Source organism: Anas platyrhynchos, chromosome 2 (genome assembly GCF_047663525.1).
Source record: "Anas platyrhynchos isolate ZD024472 breed Pekin duck chromosome 2, IASCAAS_PekinDuck_T2T, whole genome shotgun sequence".
NCBI lineage: Eukaryota > Metazoa > Chordata > Aves > Anseriformes > Anatidae > Anas > Anas platyrhynchos.
In genome coordinates, this window is record NC_092588.1 from 91,430,581 (window position 1) to 91,455,441 (window position 24,861).

Sequence of the window (24,861 nt, forward strand, 5' to 3'; positions counted from 1 at the left end):
CTGGGAGACAGCCAGCAGGCTCAGGAAGGGAACAAGGGAGAAGATCAGAAAGGCAGCTCTCTCCTTCCCCACAGCCCCAAGCACCACTGAAAATGTGTCCCGTGTATTTCACACCTCTGCTTCTTTATCCTCAGCTTTGGGCTTGGGGCAGATTTCACAAAGAGAGGAGGGGGCAGCTGCACCCAGAGAAGCACAGGGCAGGAGTCCTGCAGGACCAACAAGCCAGTAGGAGCACAACCAAAACCATCATAGTGAAGTAACGTGCATCCCTAAGCCTGAGAGCCCAACTGCATGGCCCACGCTCCTGCCAGAAAACAACTCTCCATTCAGAGCCCCCCCATCTGCTTCCAATAGACTATTACAAAGGGAATTAACCACACCACAGGCAACAAGAGCAGCATGGCTCACGAGTACCTCTGGACAGGAAAGGTCTTCACATAGATCCTGTAATGTCACGTGGAAACCAGGACTGGGGTGTGTGCACATCTCACTTGAGCAACGACACTTATTTCACAGCCAGCAGCCCTTCACCTCCCTGCTTTGAAAACAAGACAATTTCTTCTGCACCCAGGACATGCTTTCCTCCACCTGGTCTGAAGGTGTCCGTGCAAATGAGTGACTATGAGCAGACTAATAATTGCAGAGCTCATGGTGATATTTGGATGCCAGTGCCTGCCTTGAAGAAAAAAAAAAAAAAAAAAGCAAAAAAAAAAAAAAAGCTGGAAACCATTGGGTCCCTCCTACCCTACTAAAAAGCTCTCCAGGTAGACACAGAATTAATAGACTGAATTCCACACCATGTTCACTCAGTGAAGGTGCCTCAACCACTTCATCAGAGAGAGGAGAAACGTTGGCCCTCTAATTTGGGCCACTCAAGCCGAACACAACCTCATGCAGATGTGACTGCAGAGACTGTAAGAGGGAATGAAAGCCCACAGATCTGTTACCTGCTTGCTTACAGCACCAGGCACCAGAACAGAGGAGTAACAGCTCAAGGACACAAATATTTCCCTCTGTCATAAGCTATATTTCTATTTGCCCTGCCCAAAACATTAGCCACCCAAGGAAGTCTAGCAATTTCAACTAGAAAAAGAGAAACAAGGCCATTCTGCTATACTGGAACCTGTAAGGCTCCACTAGTAAATAGCCATGGCAGAATTTTACTTTTCCTCTGCTTCCAATTGCTTTAAATTACTTATTTTGGGGGAGTTTGGGGTTGCTCAACTAAATACTGCATTAGAGAGGACAAATGATTTAAGAACCAGGCTTGGCTGATTTCTTTTTTTTCTCCATCCTGGAGATAAAAAGAAGGAACACATTCTAGTAATCCCTGCTCATTTTCATGGCCATTCTTGCACCTGTAACTCAAATAATGAAGCCATTTGTTATTTATATTGCACTTTCCCCTCCATTCTAGATTTCTAACGATCTGACCCTGTTTTATGGCCCTGACAAAGCCTGAAACTGGTGTGGACTTCCAATAATTGAACGATATAGGGAAAAATCTTTAGCTGGAATGAAGCAGATGTTAGCTTCATGCAGTCCTCTAACTTGATTATTCTTTGGACACGTTAGACAAGCATTAGTGATTGATAATGATGCTAATTAACCCCTTTCCTTTCCAAAACAGCAAACCAACACCAGCAGGATTCTGCAAACACCACATCCAAAGGACTGTGTATATCCCTATCTGTTTGGAATGGATCAGTGGCACAACCTCACCGCCCTGCACTCAACAAAATCGTCTCCTGCAGAGGCTAAGCAGGCTCCAAACACTCTCCAAGAGTTAACAGCTCCTGGCACTTGCAGAGCAGGGAGCAGTGACAGAGCTGTTCCATTCAGGGAAGGTGCACAGGATAGAACCAGATGCACGATTTATTTTGTACACTCCTAACCTTTTCTGTTCGGCTGTCAAGCTGCTTAAATCATGCCGCCCTCGCTAGCTGGGATGGGCTTCGCGCCGCTCCTTGTCAGAGCGACATTTATTATTTTAGCTATGCTTTTTGAAGGCGAGGGCTGGCGCTCTGGGAATCCAGTTTGGGCTCAGACACGTACGTACTGACAAGGGAAAGGGAAGTGCACTCTCTGGAATTTCAATGCGAGGCAGGACATGAGTAAACAAACAAGGAGTTGATCTGATTACGCAGTCAAATTTATCATGGACAATAAAGAAATCACCCTCAAATGTAAGGGTTTGGATAAATGAATACTCCTGGCAAGTGAATAAAATGTATTCAATTAACTAAAAACCTCGTGCACTTCTGAACTGAAGTGGAATCGACTGTAATTGATTTATTTGAAACCAGAGGTTAAGGACTGAATTAGCTAAGTACAACTGGGTATTTCAAGCCACTGACTTCTCAAATGTCAAATCCCTTCTATTTTAAATATTATTTCAGCTGTGGGGCATTGCTGTCCTGATGGCTGTTCCACCAGTTAAATCTCAAATTATACTGATATTTGATTTTTGGAGGGTGGGGTAAATTATGGTACAAAGGAAAGGGCTGTCCTTATCTATGGTGCAAGACCGCTGAGCTGTGTTTTGGTTCACATGCAGAAATCAGCATTGTGTCGCAGCAACGGTCTAACATGCAGCCACTCACCCTAATTTCAGCCTATCTGGGAAAGAAAATAACAGTAGATTTTTGTTAGTGTATCAAAGCATAACCTAGAATTGTACTGCTGCAGGTTTATTACAATGTTAAAAAAGCATCCAAAGAACACTAAAGTAATTAGCACGTTTTAGTAACTGCACGTTGGGCACAGCGGAAGAGGCTGAACCTGAAGCTGGTCTGATTTCCATTATCGCCTGAAAAATCCTCCCTTAGAAATAATAATATAATAATAAAGAAATCTACACAAGGTTATTTCATTTCTGTTTTCTGGTGGCTTGCTAATGCAGGAGAAGGACACTTAAAATGCACTCTCCTAGCATAAAGTAGCTAATTATATCTTTAAAACATTATTTATTATGACCTTATAATGTTCTAGCATAAGACCTCTTTATATATACATTGCCCAGTATAAAACGATTATATTGGATACAGGTCTCAAAAAGTAACAAGCATCTGTAAATCCAGATATGAATGAATGGTATTTAATAAGATTGTTTTCGTTTAAAAATGAGTATTTATGTGTTGCTGTAGAAAGAGCAGCAATGTATTGCTGTTTATGAATGCTATTGTGCCTGAGGTTAGGATCCCACACACAATCTGAGATGCAGCCAAGAAAAACAGCCCTGATAGACAATGCTTCACTTCACCTGCTACAATACTGTGCATTTCATTTATGTCAAGAATATGTACAGTTAGGGTTCATTCACCTCATTATTTTGTTACATCTACTTTACAGTTAACCAGTCTCTCTTGGAAATAATAAATAACTGTTTTTAAAACAATTGCAGCTTTGCATTCAAAAGAACCACTTTCAATTTATAAGAAAAAAATATTCACCATTTTTATAAACTGGCTGGCTCTCAGAAATAGAATTTAGACTCCACCAACTCTCTTTCTGCTTGGCAAGATTGATTTTACACTGCCTTCCATAAGTAGATTACCAAAGCAAAATGAAACATCTTGGGCTTTATCTAATGCTTTGCTTCACCAGCCCTACCAAACGTCAAAATATATGAGCAAATGTTAATTCTCTTTGCAGCTTTATTGTAAACATCTCCCTCTTAACCTCCTCAATTTCTGCCTGAGCAAAAAGAAAGAGAGAGAGAGAGAGAGAGAAGCAGAGTCAAGAAAGAGAGAAAAATCAGCCACCACCTCCAAAATATCATCACCACTTAAAGGAGACCATCTCTTTAAAATGCCTTTACAATCTCAACTGCATTAGCCCCTTTTCCTGTGATATAATATAATCCAGTATGATCCAAACTTCACCTACCCCTTGGGCCAAAGAAAATAGATTCAAAGTCCGAATTCTCACATTTTTACAGCCTAGCTACAAGGTGTACACTCCATTTCTTTCTTTTTTTTTTTTTTTTAAGCAAACTTCCCTATTTTACAACTGGTTTCCACAAGAAGAAACTTAAGATAAAAACTGCAGTTCCTTACAACCTAACACAGCCATCTCAAAATGTCAATCCGAGCCTTCCACTAAAACGTAAACCATCAATCAGAAATAATCTGTCTCCTGCAAGATTTCGCTAAAGTTCACAACCGTGAGATGATGTTGTTGGCATCGACTATGGAGCTTTTCTTTTTTTTGAGGAGGAGGGAGCACTCAGGTCTGATTCACCATTTTTTTTGTTTGTTTGTTTTGTTTTTTCCTCAGAGTACCTAATTTTCAGTATTTGCTTAGCAATGATTCTTTTTAAAACGTCCTTCTTGAGATAGATTTTTGTTTATCTCCGCTCTCCTTTAGGACAACTACATGTACAAAATTTTATAGGCTTATAATTCTGTATGCTATATAGAAACATAAATAAAATCCTAGAGGTCAACATAAATAAAATAAAACTTTATTTTTTAAATAAAATTATGTATTGGTTAAAGAAAAGATAGTGTGTCATTTTGTTAGTAGTACAGACAATTTTTTATCCAAAAGAATACATTGTGCTTTATTGTGTCATTTGTCTGAATACAGACTCAGTGGAATATCTAAATGATACCCTGCTCTGAACTCCAAGTTGAAAGTAAGTTTTTATTATACTTGAGGGAAACAATGGGTTCAGCTGCTTATTGCAAGGAGCAATTGTCAAGGGAGAGTTAAACTCAATTACTGTAACCATACTGAATAAAAAATACTGCCAAGAACAAAAATACGCCTGGGTAAAGACAGCCACTGAATAAAAAAATCGACATAAAGCGTATCAAATATTTATTTATCTGGGCAACAAAGGACTATGATACATTGACAGGCATGGAAACTACTGCCGGCACAACTCAATACAATACAACTATAACTGCTTCCAATATGGCCAGTGGAATTACAGGATACCAGGTGGTCCCAAATGTTTGAAGTTTTTTGGGAAAAAAAAAAAGAAGAAAAAGAAAAACAAAAGGGAGGAAGAAAAAAAAAAAGGAAAGAAAAGCTAAATCTTGTTTTAAAAGACAATATTAATTTATTGCTCTGATGGTGCTTTCAGGAAAGGGACAGTGGATAAAAATAACTTCTTTCATTTCCCACAACACATAAAGGTTGTAAAACCACTAACATGTTTAAAAATCTTGCCAGGGTCCAACATCACTTAATTTTTTTCTGCAATGAGAAACTAAATGTCATACTAATTATATATAAAAATTCATGTTTTTTTTATTTGTTCAGCTGCTTCATTGTCGCCTTTAACATGCTACAACAGGGCTAAAAATGATGTATCCCAGAGAATAACCCCCAAAAAACCTCTGATATCTAAATAAGTACCATGAACCACATGATGAACTAAGAGGGGAAGATTTAAAACCCACTAAACAAGAGGTAAACGAGATCACCAGATAAATAAAAAAAGGCTTAAAACAGACTCACCATATTTACAATTCCCATTAAATTACACATAAATAAATATATACATACATGAACACTGATTCCCTTATATAATAACCGTGAACCGTGTTGCAATAGAAAGTTCAAGTTGGTCGCTTTACCTTTGACAGGAAAAAGTTCTATAACTGAAGATATGACATGGAACTGCTTGTGTTTTGTGTTCAAGTTTATTCACAATACTGATAAAATGTCATCAGTCCTTTTTGCCTTTTCTTTGTTTGTTTGCTGTTGCACTTTTTTCACTTTTTTCTTAATATGGCTACAATCTTAACTGAAGTTTATGTAAGGGAAGGTGGTGATTCAGTCCGGTGAAGCTCATAGAATTTTTTTTTAGTATTATTTATTTCTTTTTTTTATTATTATTTTTAATATATTTTTAGAAAAAAGGTCCTTTTTGTTTTGTTTTTGTTTTCCTCCTTTTGTTTTATTTAAAAAAAAAACGTCCACAAACTCAAGACAGAACTTTTTCTCTTTGCTGGCTCCGTCCCCCTGTTCTGTTCTCTTAGGCTCCAAACTGGAGTAGTAAAACGATGGTAGCAGCGGGGGGAGAGGAGGGGCAAGTGAAAAGGGAAAAAATGGAAATGTGGATGCTGGGAAAGGGTGCGGGGAGAGGGCAGAGCAGTCCTGCAGAGTCAGAGAACAGGATTGGCAGAAGGACGCTCATTCTGTTGCTGTAGCCTGGGGTGCTGGGTGCAGGGAAGAGGGAGGAGGGAGACGAATGGACTGATGGGCTGTAAGGGGGGAAGGGAGAGGAGTTGGGGGGGGGATCCTCACTTTCGGTGCTTCTCCTCTTTGTCGCCGCTTTTGGTGCTGTTGTCTGTGTGGCTGTTGGGATTGTTGCTGAGGTACATTTTGTCCATGGCCTTGAGCGCCTCGGTGAGATAGTTCTGCAGGGCGGTAACAGCAGCGCACACCGCCGGGCTGCCGAAGCCGTGTGAGATGAGGTTGAAGTGGGTCAGGCAGCTCTGGATGCCCGGCTCCAAAATGGGGTTGGGCCGCGAGTTCCCCAGGGGAGATCGGTCCTGAGCCAGCAGGTCGGTGAACTCTTTACAGATCTGTCTGTAGCACAAATGGAGCAGAGAGACAGAGAGAGGGAGGGAGGGCAGGAGGGAGAGGAAGAGAGAGGGAGAGAAATGAACCATCGCTGTCAGCAGCAAAGTCAGTGTGTACTCCCTGCTAGATTACACAAGGCCCTGGATCAAGGGGGCTGCTGCCCCCGAGTGCATACATGCATACGCACTCTCCACCCGTCCTTCTGCACAACCTTTCCCCCGATTCTCACTCTTGGCAGGCAAGCACAAACCTCTTCCCCTCACCTCGCATACACGCACAATTGCGCACATGCCTCACGCCCCAGCCAATGCACAGGCAAACAACAAGCAGCACGCACATGCGAGCATCTTTTGCCCACCCCAGCAATCCCTGCATCGCACTCCTTCACCTACTTCCTACAAACACACATCCCTTCCCAGCTGGGTTTTGGAACAGAACTGTAACACAGTTTAAAGTTCTCCAGCGAAGGGGAACGGAAGAGATGGGGAGTAATATCTAAAGAAAGTTTTTCAGGGATTTATTCGTGTTTTGGAACTGGAGAGAGCCTCAGGCCTCCTCCTGCATGAGGCTAAAACATGCCCACGTGTCAGGAAGAAAGAGTGAGGGCAGAGAGGGGAACAGAGGCTTTAAATTAGGGTATGCTGAAGCACTTATATATGTACATCTATATCTCAAAATCCGAAGGGACCTTGCCACAGAGGGGAACGCTGACGCTAACTGGAGTCTGGAAATTTCCTTCCAGGGAGCCAGGAAGGGAGGATACAAGGGCACGGTGCAGAAGTGAGGCTGTATCACCTGCTCGCTGCACAAACGTTTGGGGAAATAACACACCTTATAGCAAGAGCTTAGAGGCGTGTTGAAATAGTTTGTGTTCTAAAACCCACGTTAATGTCTTCCAGCCATAAACTGGCTCCCATCTTCTGCCTGCGCCCTCTGGCACTGTGCCCTTTGGTGACACCTCCATTGGTAATTAAGGGCTACTAAACAGCCCTTTTAATTTCCAGCAAACATATCAAAACAATCATTTTCTTTTCACACACCACCTGGAAGTCTAGTCAGCCCCACCAACGATAAACTCCACTAGCATTTTAACTGCGTACAGATTGGCATTTAAAATATATTTTTAATATCCCTATATTCACTAAGTAACCGAGCTCCTAGGGAAGAAAGAACCATTGCAGATTTTAATGAACTGAAATTGGTTTAATGCGCCAGTTTTATTTTACTGTCAATGGGAAACCTTCCCCTTCCACCTAAAGTGATAAGCTAAGTGAAAAGACCTGGAAAATGTTTTTCTTTGAAGAATTATTGCCTTTTTTTCAACTAAACATCCACCCACGATTTTCACAACTCACTTTCAAGGTAATCCTCACACAAACCAACTTGATGGAGACCAAGCTGGGTTATGCAGCAGTCCTAGAGCGTGAGGGCACACACACCCCCTCACAATTTGCAAAACCATTAGCCACTGACTACGTGGCAAACACTTGCACACAAAGGCCCCAAACCCGGGTCTCTCGCACTCCCCTCACAACTGAGCAACATGCCAGAAAGGTAAAATGTCTTACTTTGTAGCTAGAAGCATGTTTTTTCTTGTGACTTGCTCGTTTGGATCGGAATGTTGTCGGTTGAGAAATTCAGCTACTGCTTTGGCAGGAAATTCTGTCTCACAAACGTACCCAAAATCTCTAGCTAGATGCACTGCTTCTCCTGCAAAGGGAGATGCGGGAGGAAAACACACAGCTCATCAGTACACATGGCACAGAGGCAAAAAATCCATTAGGAAAGAAAGTACTACCTTCTACTCAGGTTCTTCTTCTAAAAGACTTGGACTTGTTTCTTTACAAAAAGGTACGGTAAGAAATGCTAATCACGTCTTACCGTGTAGGAATTGTCTTTGCTTCAGTTAAGGGTAATGCAAATGTGTATTTTCATGCCAGCCATTACAAGTGAAATCTCACACTAGATTTTCCTTTTTAAAGTTTCCATTGACTAACAGATTTTATACAGACCGGCTCCATGCACCTAGAATGTGCGCTTACATTTACACATACACATGTATACAACAGCCATTCATACATATTTCATTCAAAGCTATTTACTCCAGAAATATTTGTTTGCCTCGGCCATGTCTCTATATTCTTTTGCAACGCATCAATGATTAATATTGATCATAATTACTCCTAGAGCTCTTTTAAATAAAATGCATTAAACAGCTAAGTGTTTAAAATTTAACTTGATCGCATATAATTATACGTTCACCCCCAAACGATTAACCATGAGAATTTTAGGGTCATTCCACTGAGTCTGTCTGTTTTGTTGATTTTCAAATCTTTGGTTTTAATTTCCTGAACCAGTTGGTTTTTACTGCAGGGCTTCCTGCCATTAGCTCTAGCTCCGGAAGAACGCATGCGCCAATTAGAGCTTCAAAGCCTCAGTCCAGTGAGCTTGTTTCCATAAAATGGAGCGGATCATAAACAATAACAGTACTCTAGAAACTGCCTCATCGCTACAGGACTCAAAGCCCAAGCAATGTTTATACTATCATCCCCCCAAAATTAGCCACCACCGCTAAGCTAACTGGAGATCAGGCCTCTGTTTTGCTTTTTATTTTTATTATAAAAAAAAAAAAATTCTTTTAAAGCCATTGTATGCCAAAGCCAAGCAGAACAATAGATTACCATAAAACATCTTCCATATTCATTAACATCACAAATAATGTTAAGTGTCTACCAAATCTAGACTTTTTACAAGTTCTCCCCTCGTGATTTTTTTTAGTACGGTGTGTTGATGCAATTGCAAAGCCTTTTCAAAAACATGAAGACACAGTAATTTTCACGCAGTATAAATATAATGCAGCTACTAATCTGATTTTTTTTTTTTTTAAAAAAAGAAAGACGTCTGGCATGGCACAGTGCTTCTTTCCCCATCCCTTTGAACATGAAACATCTCTAGCAGAACGCAAAGTGACAACAAAACAAAGCTACAAATTCCCTCCTACACAACCAAACTTAAGCTAACCTACACAGCCCGGGCTGAGGTTAAAAGCACTCTGCAGACTGAAGCAGTCCAAAACGTTGTGAAACCTACAAGTAAGGAGAAAGGAGGAGGATGTATTTTCTGGTCGTGGGTTTAGTTTGTGTCAGCCAGGGTGGCAAAGCAACTGTTTCAAAACTAAATGATTGCAAACTCTTGAGCTTCCCACCTCCAAGTTCTGAAAGCATAGGACATCTGAAGGTGTTAAAAGTAAGCGCACGTTTTCTGGCCAGAGCAAAGTAGAGGAGAATGATATAATGAAGGGAACATATGTTCTGAAAATGAGAACCAAAAGGGAAAGGGGGGAGTGCAACTTTGAGGCTTTCAGGACACCATTAATTCATAGCTTAGGTCAAGGATTCCCAAATTAATTCAGGAAGTAATGGTCACGCATTTCTCAAATGCAGATGTCGGAAAACTCAAATGATTTACTGTTATGTTGCTGGGGGCGGGAGGGAGGCGAATCCTAACGTGGCTGCAGTTTTTGACATTTAAGATCGCCTACTTGTCCACCGGTGGAAGAAGGACGGCAGCGACTCTGCTCCCTGTAACTTCTAATCCAGCACTGGCGAGACCAAGCCCGCAGCCCCCGCTCGCTGCCACCAACAAAACCAGTTTACACTGGGGAGGGATTACTGGCCTGACTACGGGAGCGGGACAGGACCCTGAAAAGATCTAGTCCAAAGCAAATCAACCAACGGTGGGACACGCTGCTGAGTCTGCAGGACTCATGCAAGCCTGTTTCAGATTAAAACAAAAGGCAGAGATGTACGTTTTTATCTGACCAAACACAACGATGCCTCAGCACTGACTCAGGAAAAAAAAAAAAAAAAAAAAAAAAAAAAAAAAAAAAAAAAAAAAAAAAAAACTAAGCCTCGTCCTGCTGGGGAAAACCAATGGGCAAGGTTTATCCTACCAACCCTCCCGGCCCGTGGAGTCACTTACCCTCCACCAGCGAAGTGAGCAAGGTGACGTTAGCAGCTTTGCGCCTCCCGGCTGGCAGGTTTAGCCCTATTTTGTCCAGTTTCTCTCTGAGGGATCGCCCTCCATTTTTGGACTTTGCCCTGCACCACGACAGAAAGATGGTTAGAAAAGAGGGACAGGATTCACCCCTGGACACCGTGCTCCTACAGAAGGGGCGTTGAGGGGAGGTTTGGGGGGGATTTGCTATTGAAGGGGTGTCAAGGAGAGTTTATTTGGGGAGATTCAACACCAAAGAGGTGTTGAGGGGAGGTTTTGGGGGAGGATGCCCCACTGAAGGGGTGTTGAGGGGAGGTTTTGGGGGACAAAGGGCTGAAAGCTGAGCTAAATGCGCAGATGGGAGCTGCACAGTGAGGAGACAACCCTCTTTGCACCCTCACCTGCCATGTCCCTGAAGGGGCCGCCTGCTCTCTGGTGAGAGCCAGTACATTATTTCACTAGCTGGGAGGGTCAGGAGCCCACACCACCACACATGAACAGGGAGACGAACACACAGGGGCTCATCTCCGCACAGATGAGCTTCCTGACAGCGATGGGGACAGGAGACGGACCACTTTGGCCAATTAACCCTGGAGTTTATTCCCTGCCCAAACACTCTTTAATTGTCTGGACTACGTTACAGCAGGGGGGGTGGTCTCCACAGCCCAGGGGTTTTGGGGTGCCACTGCTGTTGGGGTACATGACGTGACGGAGGGCACCCACTCCAGGCAGCATCGCCGTGGCTGGAGCGCCCCCCGCCCCCTTTCTGCCGGCTCTGCCCCGACCCCTGGCGGCAGGGGGGGTGCGCGCTGAGCCCCCCCCCCCCCCAATTCCCCCCTTCTCAGCTGGCGGGCGCCCGTTAGGGCACAGCCAGACAGACAGCCAGCCAGACACACGGAGCGGAGCCCGCCGCCATCCCGCCGCCCCTCACCTCCGCAGCACTCCGCCCAGCAGGGAGGCGTTGAGGCACTCGGGCGGCGAGAGGCGTCGCTGCACTTCCGCCACCGTGACCTTGTACTTGGAGGTGGAGCTGAGCAGCGAGAGGCGGCCCGGCACCGAGCAGAAGACCTCGTTGGGGTTGACCACCCCGCCGAAGAGCGCGTCCTTGTTGATGGGGATGGAGGAGACGGCGTTGTTGTTAGACTTGGAGAGGGACACGGGGCCTGCAGGGAGGGAGGAGCAGGGCGGTGAGGGTGAGGAGCGGGCGGGGGGACGGGGCAGGAGGAGGAGGAGAGGCGGCCGCCGGGCTACGGGAGGGGGGGACCGGGGGGGGTGAGGCGAGGGCAGGCACCCCTTGGTCCGCAGCGGCTGCCCGACACCAGAACAACGCCACCAGAAGAGGGAAAACAAACGGGGCGCCCAGCGCTGGACGCCGAGGGAGGCGATTCCCGGGGGGCCGCGGCCACCCGCGCCCCTTTTCCCTCTCCCCGGGCCCAGCGGGAGCCTTCGGGCTCCGTCCTCGCCCGTGCCCCCCAGCCCCGGCCCGAAGGGGCCCCCGCCGTTTTGGATAGATGGCTTGTGACATTAATAGCTCTGGGAGGGCTAATAGATACGCCAGGAGTTAAACGAACTCTTGAGATTACTAATAAAAGAGCCAATTATCATGTCGGCTCGGAAAGAGCATCTCTTAAGATTTATCCCTTGCACGTCTAATTTGACGTGACAAAGGCTTCGCGGGCAGGGGAAGGGGACAAAACTTTAAGCACAGCGGCTGGGCTCGGGGGGAGAGTGGTGTGAGCCGGCACCTTGCTTGGCACAGCACCCCCGGGTGGCTTTGCACCTTCACACCGAGAGCAGAGCGCCCTGTGCCGCCTTCCCATCCCTCTGCTCGTCCGGAGCACGGTGGGAGCGCACGTCTGAGCGGAGACACGCCGGCAGTGCCCCGCACACAGCGCTCCGGGACCGGCCTCCCAGCAGCTTCAACCCCCCAGCAATCCCAGCAATTTCAATCTCAAGCAAAGCAAAGAGCACAAAGCTAAGCACAACTGATCCCCCAGCACCTAGCCCCTTGCTCTCCAGCAGCCCAGCTAGTCTCCACTGCACTTTAGCCACAAAAACACGAAGGGGAAGGAAGAGATTGTTCTCCTCCAGAGCCCAGTTTGGTAACAACGATTAAATACCGATGCTCTGCGCAGAGCTGGGAAGGGAGCCGCTTGCCGAGGCACCAGAGCACCGGCTCGGCTTTGTTGGACATTTCCAGGGCAGGGCTGAGCCCGATTACCCTGCTCTGCCTCTGAGCCCCTGGCCAGTGGCGCCCAGGCTCTGCCACCACGCGCGAGGAAGCAGCTCACCTTTCTTAATTACAGTTTGATCCGGGATGTTAATACCGGGGTCTTCTACGTGCTGCAACGAAAGGGAGAGAGGCGGGCTGTCAGTGCGCGGCGCCGGCGAAAGGCAGCGGGGCGTGGGAGGGGAGCCCCGGAGGGCACCGGGCAGAGGGAAAGCGACAACGGGGGGGCGGAGAGGAGACGGGGTTCGGGGGCGCTTTCTTCGCACGGAAGAACCCTGCCTCCCTCCCCGCTCTTCTCCACGAAAAACGAGAAAAAATAATAATGATAACAACAACAACAAAAAAAGAACAAAGATCCACCCCACACCCTCGGGACTCGTCCTGCCGAGCCCGACGCCCGGTCGGCCTCCAGCCTCCCTTTCTGCCTCCCCGGCCCGGCCTCTCCCCGCCGCAAGGGAGCACAAAGAAGCGCCCGCACCGCACCGACGGGGCGAGCCGAGCCGAGCCGAGCCGAGCCGGGCCGAGCCCCTGCAGCCCCGGGGTCCCCACTATTGTCCGCTCGCACTTTTGCGCGCTGGAGGCTGCAGATGGGGTTTTGCGCGCCCGCGCCGCAACGTGATTAGAAAGTCAAATGAAATCATGTTTTCTAATTCAAAAAAATGACAAGCGATATAATGTCTGGCTGTGTTTACAAATTAACACCAGTGGTGCTGAGATAGAAGATTTCGCAATCGTTACAAAACACAGGCATTACCATTTAAAAAACTATTACTTCCTTCTCTAGTCTTTGTCCAACAATAATACTGATTCTAACATTTTCCATTCTGTCTTGGATTTATGCTCCTGTTAATTGTGCCTGATCTCAATGATTCCGGGTGGATGGTACTAAGTTGCTTTATTACAGGTTTTATTATACTCAATGCTCTCATTTGTAACTTGCCTAAAGTGCTTCTGGATTTAAGTATAATTAAATTGAGAAATGTTCAGAAATGACTACTGCTGCAGTTCTTGTGTTTTAACTATATGGGGAAATATGATCCCTTTATGCATGCACCCTAAACCCATAAAGTAAATGTAGTGTGGCATAATACTTTTATTTGTGTTATTTCTACACATATTCCATACAGGGAGGACTGTTAAGTTTAAAATCCCACAGAGATATTTATGATTAAATAATTTTCACCGTCTACTTGATTTTCTTAAATATTTAGCGGTCCCTTTTATTAAAGGTTAGCTGTTGCAGCAGCAGAAAATTTTGAAAAATCACACTTTCCACGACCCAAATTTCTGCAAAGGATTTTGTTGTTGTTGTTTCATAACTAGATAAATGCTATCAAAAGATACATTATCTTATTTTTATGCCTTCCTTCATGCATCCTGCTGATTCAGTTTTACAGAGAGTAAAATAAAATTGGCTGGGCTGGTTTAAGGATTTAAACCAGATGGCATTTGGTTTTCACAAACTATAGCAATGCTATTAATTCATAGATCTTACAAAGGCAAATAAAATGATTTGTACTTAAAATATCTGCACAAGAGGCTTCCCAAGCCAGCCCACTGCAACAAAGCACAATCACAGTGAGGGGGAATTCAAGAGAACATTTTAGGTCACGTTCCTACAGCAGTCAGGGGCTCACAGTCAACAAATTAGTTTATTCTTACTATTGCCTCCGTGTTATTTTATATCAGGTTAAAAGAATCGACCTGTTTTTAACGGATCCAAATTGCTTACTAAATCCTCCACTTTGGGAAACATATGCGTTTATTGCAAAACTGCTAAACATAACCAGCAATTTTCTGTGGCTAATTTAGCCAGATGAGGGCTGTAATAAATTCACTATTTTCCCCGAATATGATTTACAAAAGATTTCAAAATGACCCCCCAAAATAGGTAAGTTCATCTGAACATTATCCTTGCAACACGAAACTGTACTCATTAAACTGTCAGCGAATATATTGTTGTAATATTTGATCCTGTAATTTGGGATGGCATTTCAGCAAAAATCACATCCAGATACCACAATTCCCTCCTCCTCTTTCCTCGTTGCAAAGTAAAGCAGCTTCAGCCCCTTAGCACAAGCTCTGTGGGCTTTAATAAATTTATTGGCATGTTCTAATTCTATTTTCAGGGAGAAACCCAGAAAGATGAACTTTGATCACAAGCAGTCATTCCTATCACATTGCATAAGGCCACTTTCCTAACTGAACAATAGCACGGCTCACTTTGTAAATACCCCTCGTGCTAATGTCATGCTTAATTAGGAATCATTTTTTAATCTGTATTTATTGATAACAAAATTAGATCCCCCAAATAACGCACCACCCAATAGGCTCCAAACATTTAATTTAATATAGGGTGTAGCAGGTCTGGCTAGAATTTGATAACCTATAGCTAATGATTTATGAGGTCATCCCTCTGCACTACTGCTAAAAGAATAAGGCAGCATTTTAATATACCTCTCCTCTGATTTGTCAATTAATTCCTTTGGAGAAGAGGATCTGCCCGTATCCTCTTACAACTTTAGATGTCATTATCCTGTATGCCAATTCTGTAATCATGGGGAACGTTTTTTTTTTCTTTTAAGACCACTTTCACCCACTTTTATTTTTTTTCCCCTTTTCTTTCCCCTCTTTCCCTTTACGTTTGCCTGAGAGGACATTTAATGAGATCTCACATTTCAGACTAATGCTTTTCCCAAGGCAGCGAGAAATCCCCAAATGCACGGCCCTGTGGTGATATTATACATTCTTCCAATCGTAACAGCTTATTGTCATTGAGAAGGAAAGATATTGTTAACGATGACAGTAATTTGATTTATTTATATTTTAGCGGGCACGCTAACAGGGAGGCATCGTGCAGGGATGAAACGCGAGAACCCATTGTTCTGTGTGGGGGGCTCAGGGTCTCCTTGCCCCCCTCCCTTTTTTGCTTAGTGGGGAGAAGGTCTGGGGGGAGATCCCCTTCCCCTTGCCCTCTGCCCCCCCCAAGGGGGGTAGAGGGATGTGGGGAGTGATGCCAGAGGGATGCAAGGGCCCGAGCAGCGGGGCTTACCGGCACGTCCTCGATGGCGTGAGGGATGGAGTGTAGGGGCAGGTCAGCCAGCCCCGAGCCCAGCCCGTGCGGGGCATGCAGCAGGTCGTCATGCCGCCGGTAGTCCCTGCGGGGGTCCAAGCCCGAAAGCTGGTGGGGGAGCCCCCGGTGCGTGTGCAGGAGCCCCGTTTCCTGGCTCTGCCTCTGTCCCGGCCATCCAGGGTGCTGGGGCTGCGGCTGGGCGTGGAGGGGGTTGAGGCTGTAGGGGTCGTTCACGTGGGAGTAGGGGTCCTGAGACTGGGGGTAGATGGGCTGGTAAGGAGGGGGGAAGTAGGGAGGCTGGAAGTCGGCGTTGGGGGTATGGGAGAGCGGCGGGGCGCTGGTGTAGGGGGACTGACCCACGGTCCCCAGCTGGGGCAGCCGGGCCGTCCCGTTGCTGGTGCTGTCGTGGCGCTCCTAGGGTGTGGGGGTGTCAAAATGGGGAGGGGGGGGAAGGGGGGAAGGACACGGGGAGGAGAAGGAGGGGGGGAGAAAAGAAAAACAAAAGATAAAATCAAACTGTTTCTCGTCAAAAGCGGCTCCCAAATTTCACCCGCCGGGCGATCCGCCTGCTCGGAGGCAGAGCTGAGGATTTCTCTGCCCCCCCCACCGCCCTTTCAACAAAATCCTGAGGTACTCTCGCTTCTCGAATAATAACAATAACGACGACGATAGCAGCGGCGATAGCACTACTCATAGCAGGACTGCTCACAACAATTCATGAAATGTTGCGGCGGCACAGCGTGGATTCACGACAGATCGCGCCCGGGCATTGCAGGAGCAGGTATTTCCCGCAAATAGAAAGAATCATTTCTAAGCGTGCCGTAGGAAAATGATAATAAGAATAACGCTCTTGCCACCCAAAAAACGCTCCTGCCGGCCCTGAGCAAAATTAAGACGGAGTCAGCCGCCGAGATTACCGCTAACGCATCCCAAGAAAAACGTGGGAAATCAAAGACCACTGCCATCTTGTTACCAGAAGACGCCGAAATGGGCTCTGACCACCCACCCGTTCCCCTTGCAACTTTGGCAAATGTGTCGGGGCGAAGGCACGGCCGCGGGGCCCCTCCGCAGCCCACCCGGGGGCAAAGCCGCACCGAGCCCCCGTTTGCCCGAGGGAAATAGGGGTCGGCGGGGGGATGCGGGATCCCCGGCTCTGGAGGCTTCTGAGGCCGGGCAAAAGAGCCCGCAGGTACGTCCGGGGAAAAAGGCATGGCCTCCGCGGAGGAGGAGAAGGAGGAGGAAGAGGAGGAGAAGGAGGAGGAAGGGGGGGTCGGAGGGAAAGGGCCACGGGCCCGCAAAAAGGAAACGGGAAAGCTGGAAATATCCCGTTTGCAGGTGGCAAGGGGGAGAAATCTGAGCGGCGGGGTCCAAGCAAAGCCTTTTGCCGTTCGCAAACCAAAAATAAATAAAATAAACCAAAACAAAATAAAAACAAAATAAAATAAAAACAAAATAAAATAAAGACCGTAGGGGGAGAGAGAAAAAAAAATAAAAAAAAAATAAAAAAAAAAAACGAAACGAAGAAAACAAAAAAAAAAAAAAAACGAGAGTGAACGAGAAGGAAAAAAAAAAAAAAAAAAAAAAGAGAGAGAGAGAAGGGAAGGTAAAGCACCGATTTAATAAAAATGCAGGAAGGAAAAAGAGCCCTCTCCAGCAAGCTGGATGCGAAAGCCCGGCTGCCACCGCCACCAACAATAGCAACACCCAGCACCCGATCCCCCTCCGAGAGAGCCGCGAAGCCACTCACCATAGCCGAAAAACTGTGCACTAACATCTGCGAAGAGTCGGGGGGTTACGAGGCAGGGCAGAAAAAAATAACGATAATAACAACAACAAAAAAGCAGAGCAAAGTGACCGGAGCTGCGCGCACAGCCCCCGGCGGAGCCTGCGCGGGCGCGGAGGGAGCGCGGCCGGAGCCCGGCGCTAGGCGCGGGGGGGACCGGGGCGCCGGGGCTGCTCCGCGGGTGCGCCACGATAATCCATCAGAACTTGCACCGATCCCGGCTGCCCTTCATCGGCTCTTGCAAAGGCGAGCTCTCTCTCTATCCTGGCGTGGTGTGAGGAGTCAAAGTTGGTCGCTTTTTTTTTTTTTTTGGTTTTGCGCTTTTTTTTTTTTTTTGCCTTTTTTTTTCCCGCTTTTTAGCGTGTGTGTGTTTGTTTCTTAATCCTTTTTTTTTTCTCCTCTGTCTCTCTTTTTTTTTTTTTTCTCCTTTGACTTAGCTGCTGGTTCACTTGAGCTCCTAATAACAGATCTGCTGCCTTCCTGGAGACTCCTAATAGCAGATATTCATGACTATTAATATTACACGAATACTTAATAAGGGAAGAATGGCTGGAAATCGAGCGTGAAGCGAGAAGGCAACTCAAGGCAGAGCCTGTTCTAAATGACGTCCATTGAATGAAGAATCAGTGTATCTAATCAGAGATGGGGGAGAGGGAGAGAGAGAGAGAGAGAGGGAGAGAGAGAGAGAGAGAGAGACAAAAAGGGAGAGAGAGGGAGAGCGAGAGGGGGGACATGCTGCTGCGTCTGACGAATCACAGGAAAGGGGCAACATTTTAAAAGGTTGCAGGGCATGCAAAAGTGAAAGAGAAAGAGATCCGGAGAGAGGGAGAGGGTGGGAGACGGGAGGGCGTGCGGCGGGAGCGGGAGGGGGGGGACGAAAAGGGGGGGGAGGACGGGCAGAAAGAGAGAGGGGAGGGGGCGCGGGATCCCCCCTTCCTTCCCTTCGCTTCCTTCCCCTTCCCTTCCCTCCCACCAGTCCATCTTCCCCTGCCCCCGCGGGCCGGCGAGGGCGCACCTCGGGCTGCGGCTGCTGGGCGAAGCCGGCCTCAAAGCCCACGGCGAAGAGCGGCTGCTGGCTCCCCGCTTGGCTCTTGCTACCCTCCGAGGAGCCCCCGCCGCCTCCTTTCCGCGGGGTGGGCTCCGGGGGGCCGCCCCCCCCCGCTGCTGCCGCCGCCGCCCCGTCCATGCCTCGACGGCGCCCCGCCGGGGGGCTCCCAGCGCCGCCGAGCCGGCTCGCCTCCGTGCGTCCCGGAAAGCGGCTGGGAAAGTTTTTTGGCCTTTTTTTTTTTTTTGGGTGTCTCCCCTGCTCCGTCTCAGCCCTCCTCCGCCTCCCCGTCGCCGTCCTCCTCTTCCTCCTCCTCCTCTTCGAGGCCGAGGCGAGCCCGGGGTAGGGGGCTGGGGAGCCCCGGGAGCATTCACCGGGCTCCCCTCGGCCCCCCTCTCGGAGGAGCCGGGAAAAGAAAGAAGGGGGGAAAAGACAGCGGGCGGGGAAGGAAGGGAAGGGAAAGAGGGCGGGGGGGAGAGGGAGACGGGAAAAGAGGCACGGCGAGAGCTTCTCCCGGCCCAGACAAGCCGGGGCTCCGGCGCAACCCGTCGGACTGGCTGCGCAACTCCCCAGCTACTCCCTCGGCCGGGCGCTGCTCCACTTTCCGCCGCCCGGCCACGCAACGGCGACGGGAACGGCCGGGCTGCGCCCCGCCGCTCTCCCCCAGCTCCTTTTCTTTCCCCAGAGCCTGCCCCCCACTGGGCAGGAGCTCCCTCCCCCCCCATTTTTTCCCCCCTTCCCCCGCAAGCCCCCTTGCAGCCCGCATCCCCTTCCCAGGAGTGGCATCCCGCAGCCGGGAGCAGCGGGGTGCTACATCCCCTCAGCGCGGGGGCGACAAAAAGCAGTGAGGACGAAATCCCACGCCTAAAAATCCCATGTCCTGGGTGGGGGAAGAAGGGGAGAGGTATGGCTTGCTCCCCAAGTCCAGCCAGGGGAAAGCACTTAAGAAAAAAAAAAAATAATAACAGAAAGATATCCCTGACACTTCATTCCTAGAAATCAGGCTTCTGCCAGCAAGTGGATCTAAGCGCTCAGCTCCCACGCCGGGAGAGCAGCTTCATCCCAACGGCTTGATCCAGGACCCGAGCACCAAATAATTTAATCCCCGGCAAGCGCGGCGAGTCCTCCATCCCTTTCCTACGCTACAGCATCGCCAAAAGCCGCGGCGGGGGAGGACGGGAGCGTGCCCCCCCGCTCCCTTGGCATGGATGCCGGCAGAGGCTCCGCCGAGGCTGAGGCTGCCTCCCCGCCCGGCTCAGCACCAAAGAAATACATTCATTTGCACAGTGCAGTCCTTTATTGCGCGGTTCGAGTGCACGGCACAGGCAACTTTTGCAAAACGCATGACAAGGGTATTCGTTGGTTTGGGATGAGGCAAACCATTCCGGGCATGGCTCTTCTTTTTCTTCGTCTTCTCCTCCTTTCTGGAAGGTGAAAAGCCACTCGCCTCTTTCTCAAGAGACAGATGCACACCCATACACACATGCACGCACCCGGGGCTGTGCTGAACGGCTCCCAGCCCTCGTTAGGTGGGCGCTGCACTCCCAGGAGGACCCAAAATCCTTGCCCAGAGCCAGGGGAGCGCGGCCCTGCGGGGCGGAGGCTGGCTGGGGGGCGCCGCTCCGCAGCCCCGGATTGCGGCTCCACAGCTGGCCCCGCAAGGCACGCAGCTCACAACGAGCGAGCCGCGGCTCCAGCGAAATATAGGATTTTAGGCGTCGGTCCCGAGTCGATCTATAGGGGTGCCTCGGGCACCTGGTGTGCGAGAGCGATTCTTTCTCTTCCCTTTGTCTCCTTGCCCTTTCATTCATCCAGCCATCCGTCCATCCATCCATCCATCCATCCATCCATCCACACGGATGAGCGTAGCATCCTACAGAGCCTTATCTAGAGAGGATCTACCTAGAGACAAGACCGCTGCTGCATCCTCCGTCCTGCTCGTCTTCCCTCACACACTGCCGACAAAGCTGGGTTTCCACAAGCCCCGAAGTTCCTGGGGAAGGACCCCAGCCCCTCTCCAGCTGCAGGACCGCGAGGAAGCCTGGCGAAGGAGCAGAAGTTTTCCTAAACGAAATTCAGAGATCGATGGATGCTGCGGGGTCCCGCTCGCAGCTGAGGGGCCCGGGGCTCTCTGCCCCGGCCCGGGAAAGCGCTTACCTCACATTCCTCATACTTGATATTATCCGTCAGTTTCCAAAGCATTTTCATGGATTGGCGTGAGAGAGGATTTGTTTCTCCCTGCCTTTCACTAAAGTGGTGCCTCTGGTATGCGGAGCGCGGCTGGCGGAGGCTGTGCACTGCTCCTCTGCGCGCTCTGAGATCTCCCTCTAATGGTCGAAACTTTTCCCTTTTCCAGCTCTTTACCAACAGCCTAATCGCCTCATTAGCATATCAACAATAGCCCAATTGCTCTCCAGCACAACAACCTGCAGCGGCGGACACAGGTACAACGGACCCACGGGCCACGGGGCTTTGCCGAGCCACGCGTGGGGGCAGAGGCCTCTGACCACCCGTGCGCGGCTCCCTCCGCCTGCCTGGAGTTTGGGACTAGCCGAGAAGCCACCCTTCTCGTTTCTTTTTAGGGTTTTTCCTCCTCGTTCCATCGGGTTGAAAACACCCAAGAGGAGAGCAACGAGACCCGGGCCGCGCTCTGTCCAGGCTGATTGCTCTCTGTGGAGGCTGCTGCCTGGCGGCTTTGATTTTTTTTTTTTTTAAATTATATTTTTGGTGGATACTTAAAAAGCTTCTGTCTTTTACAAACTATTTGCTTCCTCTCGGGTCTGTTGGCTATTGCTCTTCAAACAAACAAACAAAAACCAACAACGTAACCTCCCAGACAGCATTGAGCGAGCGGTAACGCGAACGCATCAGGAGCCAAAAAGTCTTTTGCAAGCACTTCGGCAGAGGGACGGAACAATGGCCATAATAAAACTTGGGCTGTTTCTTAGGTGGAGCGCTTCGTTTGCCTAACAATCCACTGCTAACTGAGCGCTCCTCCTGCCCTCCTCTAGGGCTTCTTTTCCAACCTCCTCTTTTTTTTTTTGTTTGTTTGTTTCCCGCGATGCCCAGACGAAAGGTTTATTTTCTGTTGCTCCGTTTCCCCATTTTTTCCCTCCTTGAGGCCGCTGCCTCGGGCCTGGCACGGCTCGAACGGGTCGGGCCCCCAGACCCGCTGCGGAGCGGGACGCGCAGGGGACCTCCAGACCTGGGAAACCCCCCCAGGGGGCACCGCCCGACACCGAGGCCGCATTCACCGCCTGCGGGAGCGAGCAACCCTTCAGGCCGCGGGGAACCCCTATGGGTGCCCACGGGAGAGCCGAAACACGCTGCCCTGCGCGCCCCCAGCCCCAAAATGCAGCGCTCCCCCACCACCACCGCCCCCCCATTCCCTACCCTTCGATGCTCTTTTTTTTTTCCCCCTCTCCCCTCACCAGCTCTTTTGTCTGCAAATGGCTGGAGAGTAAATTGTTGGTTTTACTCCCATTGAGGTTCAAATGGAGCTGGCAGATTAAGGCCGGCTAATGCGGGCCGGGGGAGGAGGGAACCCAGGGGGTCGCCGCGCCTTAGCGCCGGCCTGGCGGGGCACGGCCGAGGAGTGCGGAGCCCCCCGCCCGGGACCACCCGGAGTAGCCCCCTGAGGCTGCGGGCACGGCTCCGCACGGCCCAGCAAAGCCGCAGGGTGCCTTGGCGAAAAGGAGAGAAGGGGCGCACGGCGAACTCAGGAGTGAATTTCAAGGCAGATAGCCCGTAGGTGGAATCGTGTGAGGGTTGCTTTTAGGAGAAAACTAATAATAATAATAACGAAATCCTTTTTTGATTACTTCTGCGCGCCGACCTGATAAAATAACGCCGGGACTAACTGGGAAAATAACTTCAGAGATATTTTTGTTTACTGCATGTTTTCCCGCAGAAAACTTACTGCTACATCCCCCCCCAACCCCTAAGCCCCCCTCCCACCCCCCACCCGCCCCCAAAGAAAGAAATAAGAAGAAAGCAGCACAAGGAAAGACTTAGTCGCGAGAATCGAAAAGTTGGGAGCAGAAAAGATGGGCTCCCATCTTGCGCTGCACTGTCCGGGAAAAAGTAAATCGTTTTCGGCAGCAAAAACATGAGTGCTTTAACAGCCCCCTTCACCTCCGCTTTTTATTAACTGCCTAAATCGCGGCCGCACATTCCGGAGGCTGTGGGATTTCCCAAAACTACCCCAGTTTCTCCACGCGTGGCGGCTCCCCCGTGGGGTGGGGGGGGTCCCTACGGCCCCACGGGGTCGGGGCCACGCTGCTACCTCCCAAGCCACCCTCCCCGATTTCAACTCGTCCCCGGGGCCGCTCCTGGCACCTCTCCGGCCAGGTAGGAACAGCGGGGGACTTTTTTTTTCCCATGGGATAGGCTCAGGGGAGCCCACGGCGTGGCTGTCCCCCTGCAACAGGTAGCAAGCGGTGGGATTGGGCTGGGGGGGCGCAGGTAGGCGCACCCCACAATTTAGCCCTCTCCTTCCCCCGCAGCCAGCGGCCGCAGGGCCCGACGCCTTTCCCCGTTCCAGCCCTATCTCCCCTCCCAAAATAACAACACCACCCCAAAACAACAACAACAAAATCCAACAGCGAAGGAGGCTCGCGTTACCTGCCAGTCCCCCATTTTGGCAAGGATGGACATCCTGGCTGCGGGCTGCGTATCCCCAGGTCCCCGCTGGTCATGGACTGCGATTTACCCGCGACGCCTGTGGGTAAATCCTCCCCTTACCTGCGCCGGGACTCTCTCACCTGGCCATAAAGAGCTGGGTGCTCCCTGCCTGCGCCTGCGCGCTACTTGCGCGCTGCCTGCGCGCTGCCCCCCGCCGCCGCGCAGCCCCGGGGCTGCCCCGGGCCGGGGTGGGGACGGGCGAGCCCCCTGCCCTTCTATTCCTCCCCTCCCCGGGGGGGGCGGCGGGTCCCTCGGGGGCGAATTCCTAACTGCGACAGTGATGATGATAATAATAATAATAATAACAATAACCGGCCTACAATAGCAGCCCTAAATACAAAGCGCCTCGGGGCTGGGGCTTCCGAACTAGCCCGAGGGGGGAACGGGGATGCTGCAAGTTGCCCGGAGAGCTGGGAGGAAATAAGAGAGACGCAGATCTTCCCAGCCCCCCTACAAGGGGGTAAAGGGGGGTGCCCGCCGCCGTTCCCCATCCCGGCCGGTCCCGGGGACGCTGCGACCCCTCTGGGACATCCTGGGGGCTTCGGGCCTCCCGGTGCCCGAACCTCCCACCCCTGTTTTCTTCCCCCACTTCCTCCTCCCTCCTACCCCCGCCCCCGACCCTATTTTCGAGTGCCGAAATGCCTCGGGAAGGCGGCCCGGCTTTAGGGCAGTTTTGATTTCCCAGCCCGAGGAGGGGGGTGTCGGGGGGACTGCCATCCATCTGCACTTTGAAGGCGCAGAGAAAAAGCAGTTCGCATCTCGCAGCCGGGACAACGCCGCACCCTGTCCCGTCTGCGGGTCACCCCTAGGCCTGCCAAAAGACAGGGCGACACCGAGGGAGGACAGCAGCGTCTGGCCGGGAAACGGGGTCCTGGGCTTGGCTCAGTCCCCGGGGAGGGGCAGGGGAAGGGGTCTGGGGGCGAGGAGGGGTGGACAGAGCCGGGGATCCCGGGGGCTCCTGCGCTGAGCGCGCTCAATGGGCCGTGAGAGGCGCGCTGCGCACCGCTGCTACCAGCGCCTGCCCGCGGTGTACAGTTAGCGTCAAATTACAGCAATTAGCCGGGCACCGGAATTTAATTACCCGGCCCTGCCCCTTCCCACTCCCTTCCCCCTCCACCCCCCCGGGTCCGGGGAACCTCCCGAGGAAAGGTGGCCCTTTGCCTAGCGCGAAAGTTGCGCGGCTCTGGGGCTTCCCTGCCTGCTCCCCGGCCGTCCTGTCCCTCTGAGCCGCCCCGGGGGGGCAGCGATTTTCTTCTTACAATTACTTAAAACGTTACTTTCTATCATTATATATATATATATGTATACATATGTATATTTCCAGGGAGAGGCGGGGAATTAATCCGGTCTGAAGCTGGCCTTTGGCGAAAAGTTCCCGGTAAACTTGGCTGCCACTCTTTTCGTATCCTGCCGTCGGGATCGCTCCCTGCTCCCATCCCCCGGCCCCCTGTCCCCCCCAGCCCCGCACGGACGGGAGCCGTGCGCTTGGCCGGGAGGCGGCCGCAACACAG

General features: G+C 50.1%; 1 protein-coding gene across 3 annotated transcripts; it reads right to left on the reverse strand.

Moving 5' to 3' along the window:
* Window positions 1-4,807: 4,807 nt before the first annotated feature.
* Window positions 4,808-23,457, reverse strand: TFAP2A (transcription factor AP-2 alpha). Of its 3 annotated transcripts, XM_038175316.2 has the most exons (8): window positions 18,638-18,747; window positions 17,587-18,112; window positions 15,819-16,253; window positions 12,828-12,879; window positions 11,468-11,699; window positions 10,522-10,640; window positions 8,109-8,250; window positions 4,808-6,546 (listed from the first exon to the last, which is right to left on the reverse strand). In XM_038175316.2, exons 2-8 carry the CDS (start codon window positions 17,611-17,613, stop codon window positions 6,258-6,260), a joined length of 1,296 nt encoding a protein of 431 aa, XP_038031244.1. In that variant the 5' UTR covers window positions 17,614-18,112; window positions 18,638-18,747; the 3' UTR covers window positions 4,808-6,257. The 3 variants fall into 3 exon arrangements, with proteins under 3 accessions (XP_038031244.1, XP_038031243.1, XP_038031242.1); XM_038175315.2 differs by lacking the exons at window positions 17,587-18,112; window positions 18,638-18,747 and adding an exon at window positions 23,291-23,457; XM_038175314.2 differs by lacking the exons at window positions 17,587-18,112; window positions 18,638-18,747 and adding an exon at window positions 20,825-22,009.
* Window positions 23,458-24,861: the final 1,404 nt, after the last annotated feature.

Bases quoted from the DNA above. Each gene is read 5' to 3' on its own strand.
- TFAP2A (XM_038175314.2), bottom strand. From the start codon at position 20,875: ATGAAAATGCTTTGGAAACTGACGGATAATATCAAGTATGAGGAATGT. The intron at 16,254-20,824 runs GTAAGCGCTTTC...CCCACACCCTAG, and splicing joins TCAAGTATGAGGAATGTGAG to GAGCGCCACGACAGCACCAG. The intron at 8,251-10,521 runs GTAAGTGACTCC...CTCCCTTTGCAG, and splicing joins GCTCACTTCGCTGGTGGAGG to GAGAAGCAGTGCATCTAGCT.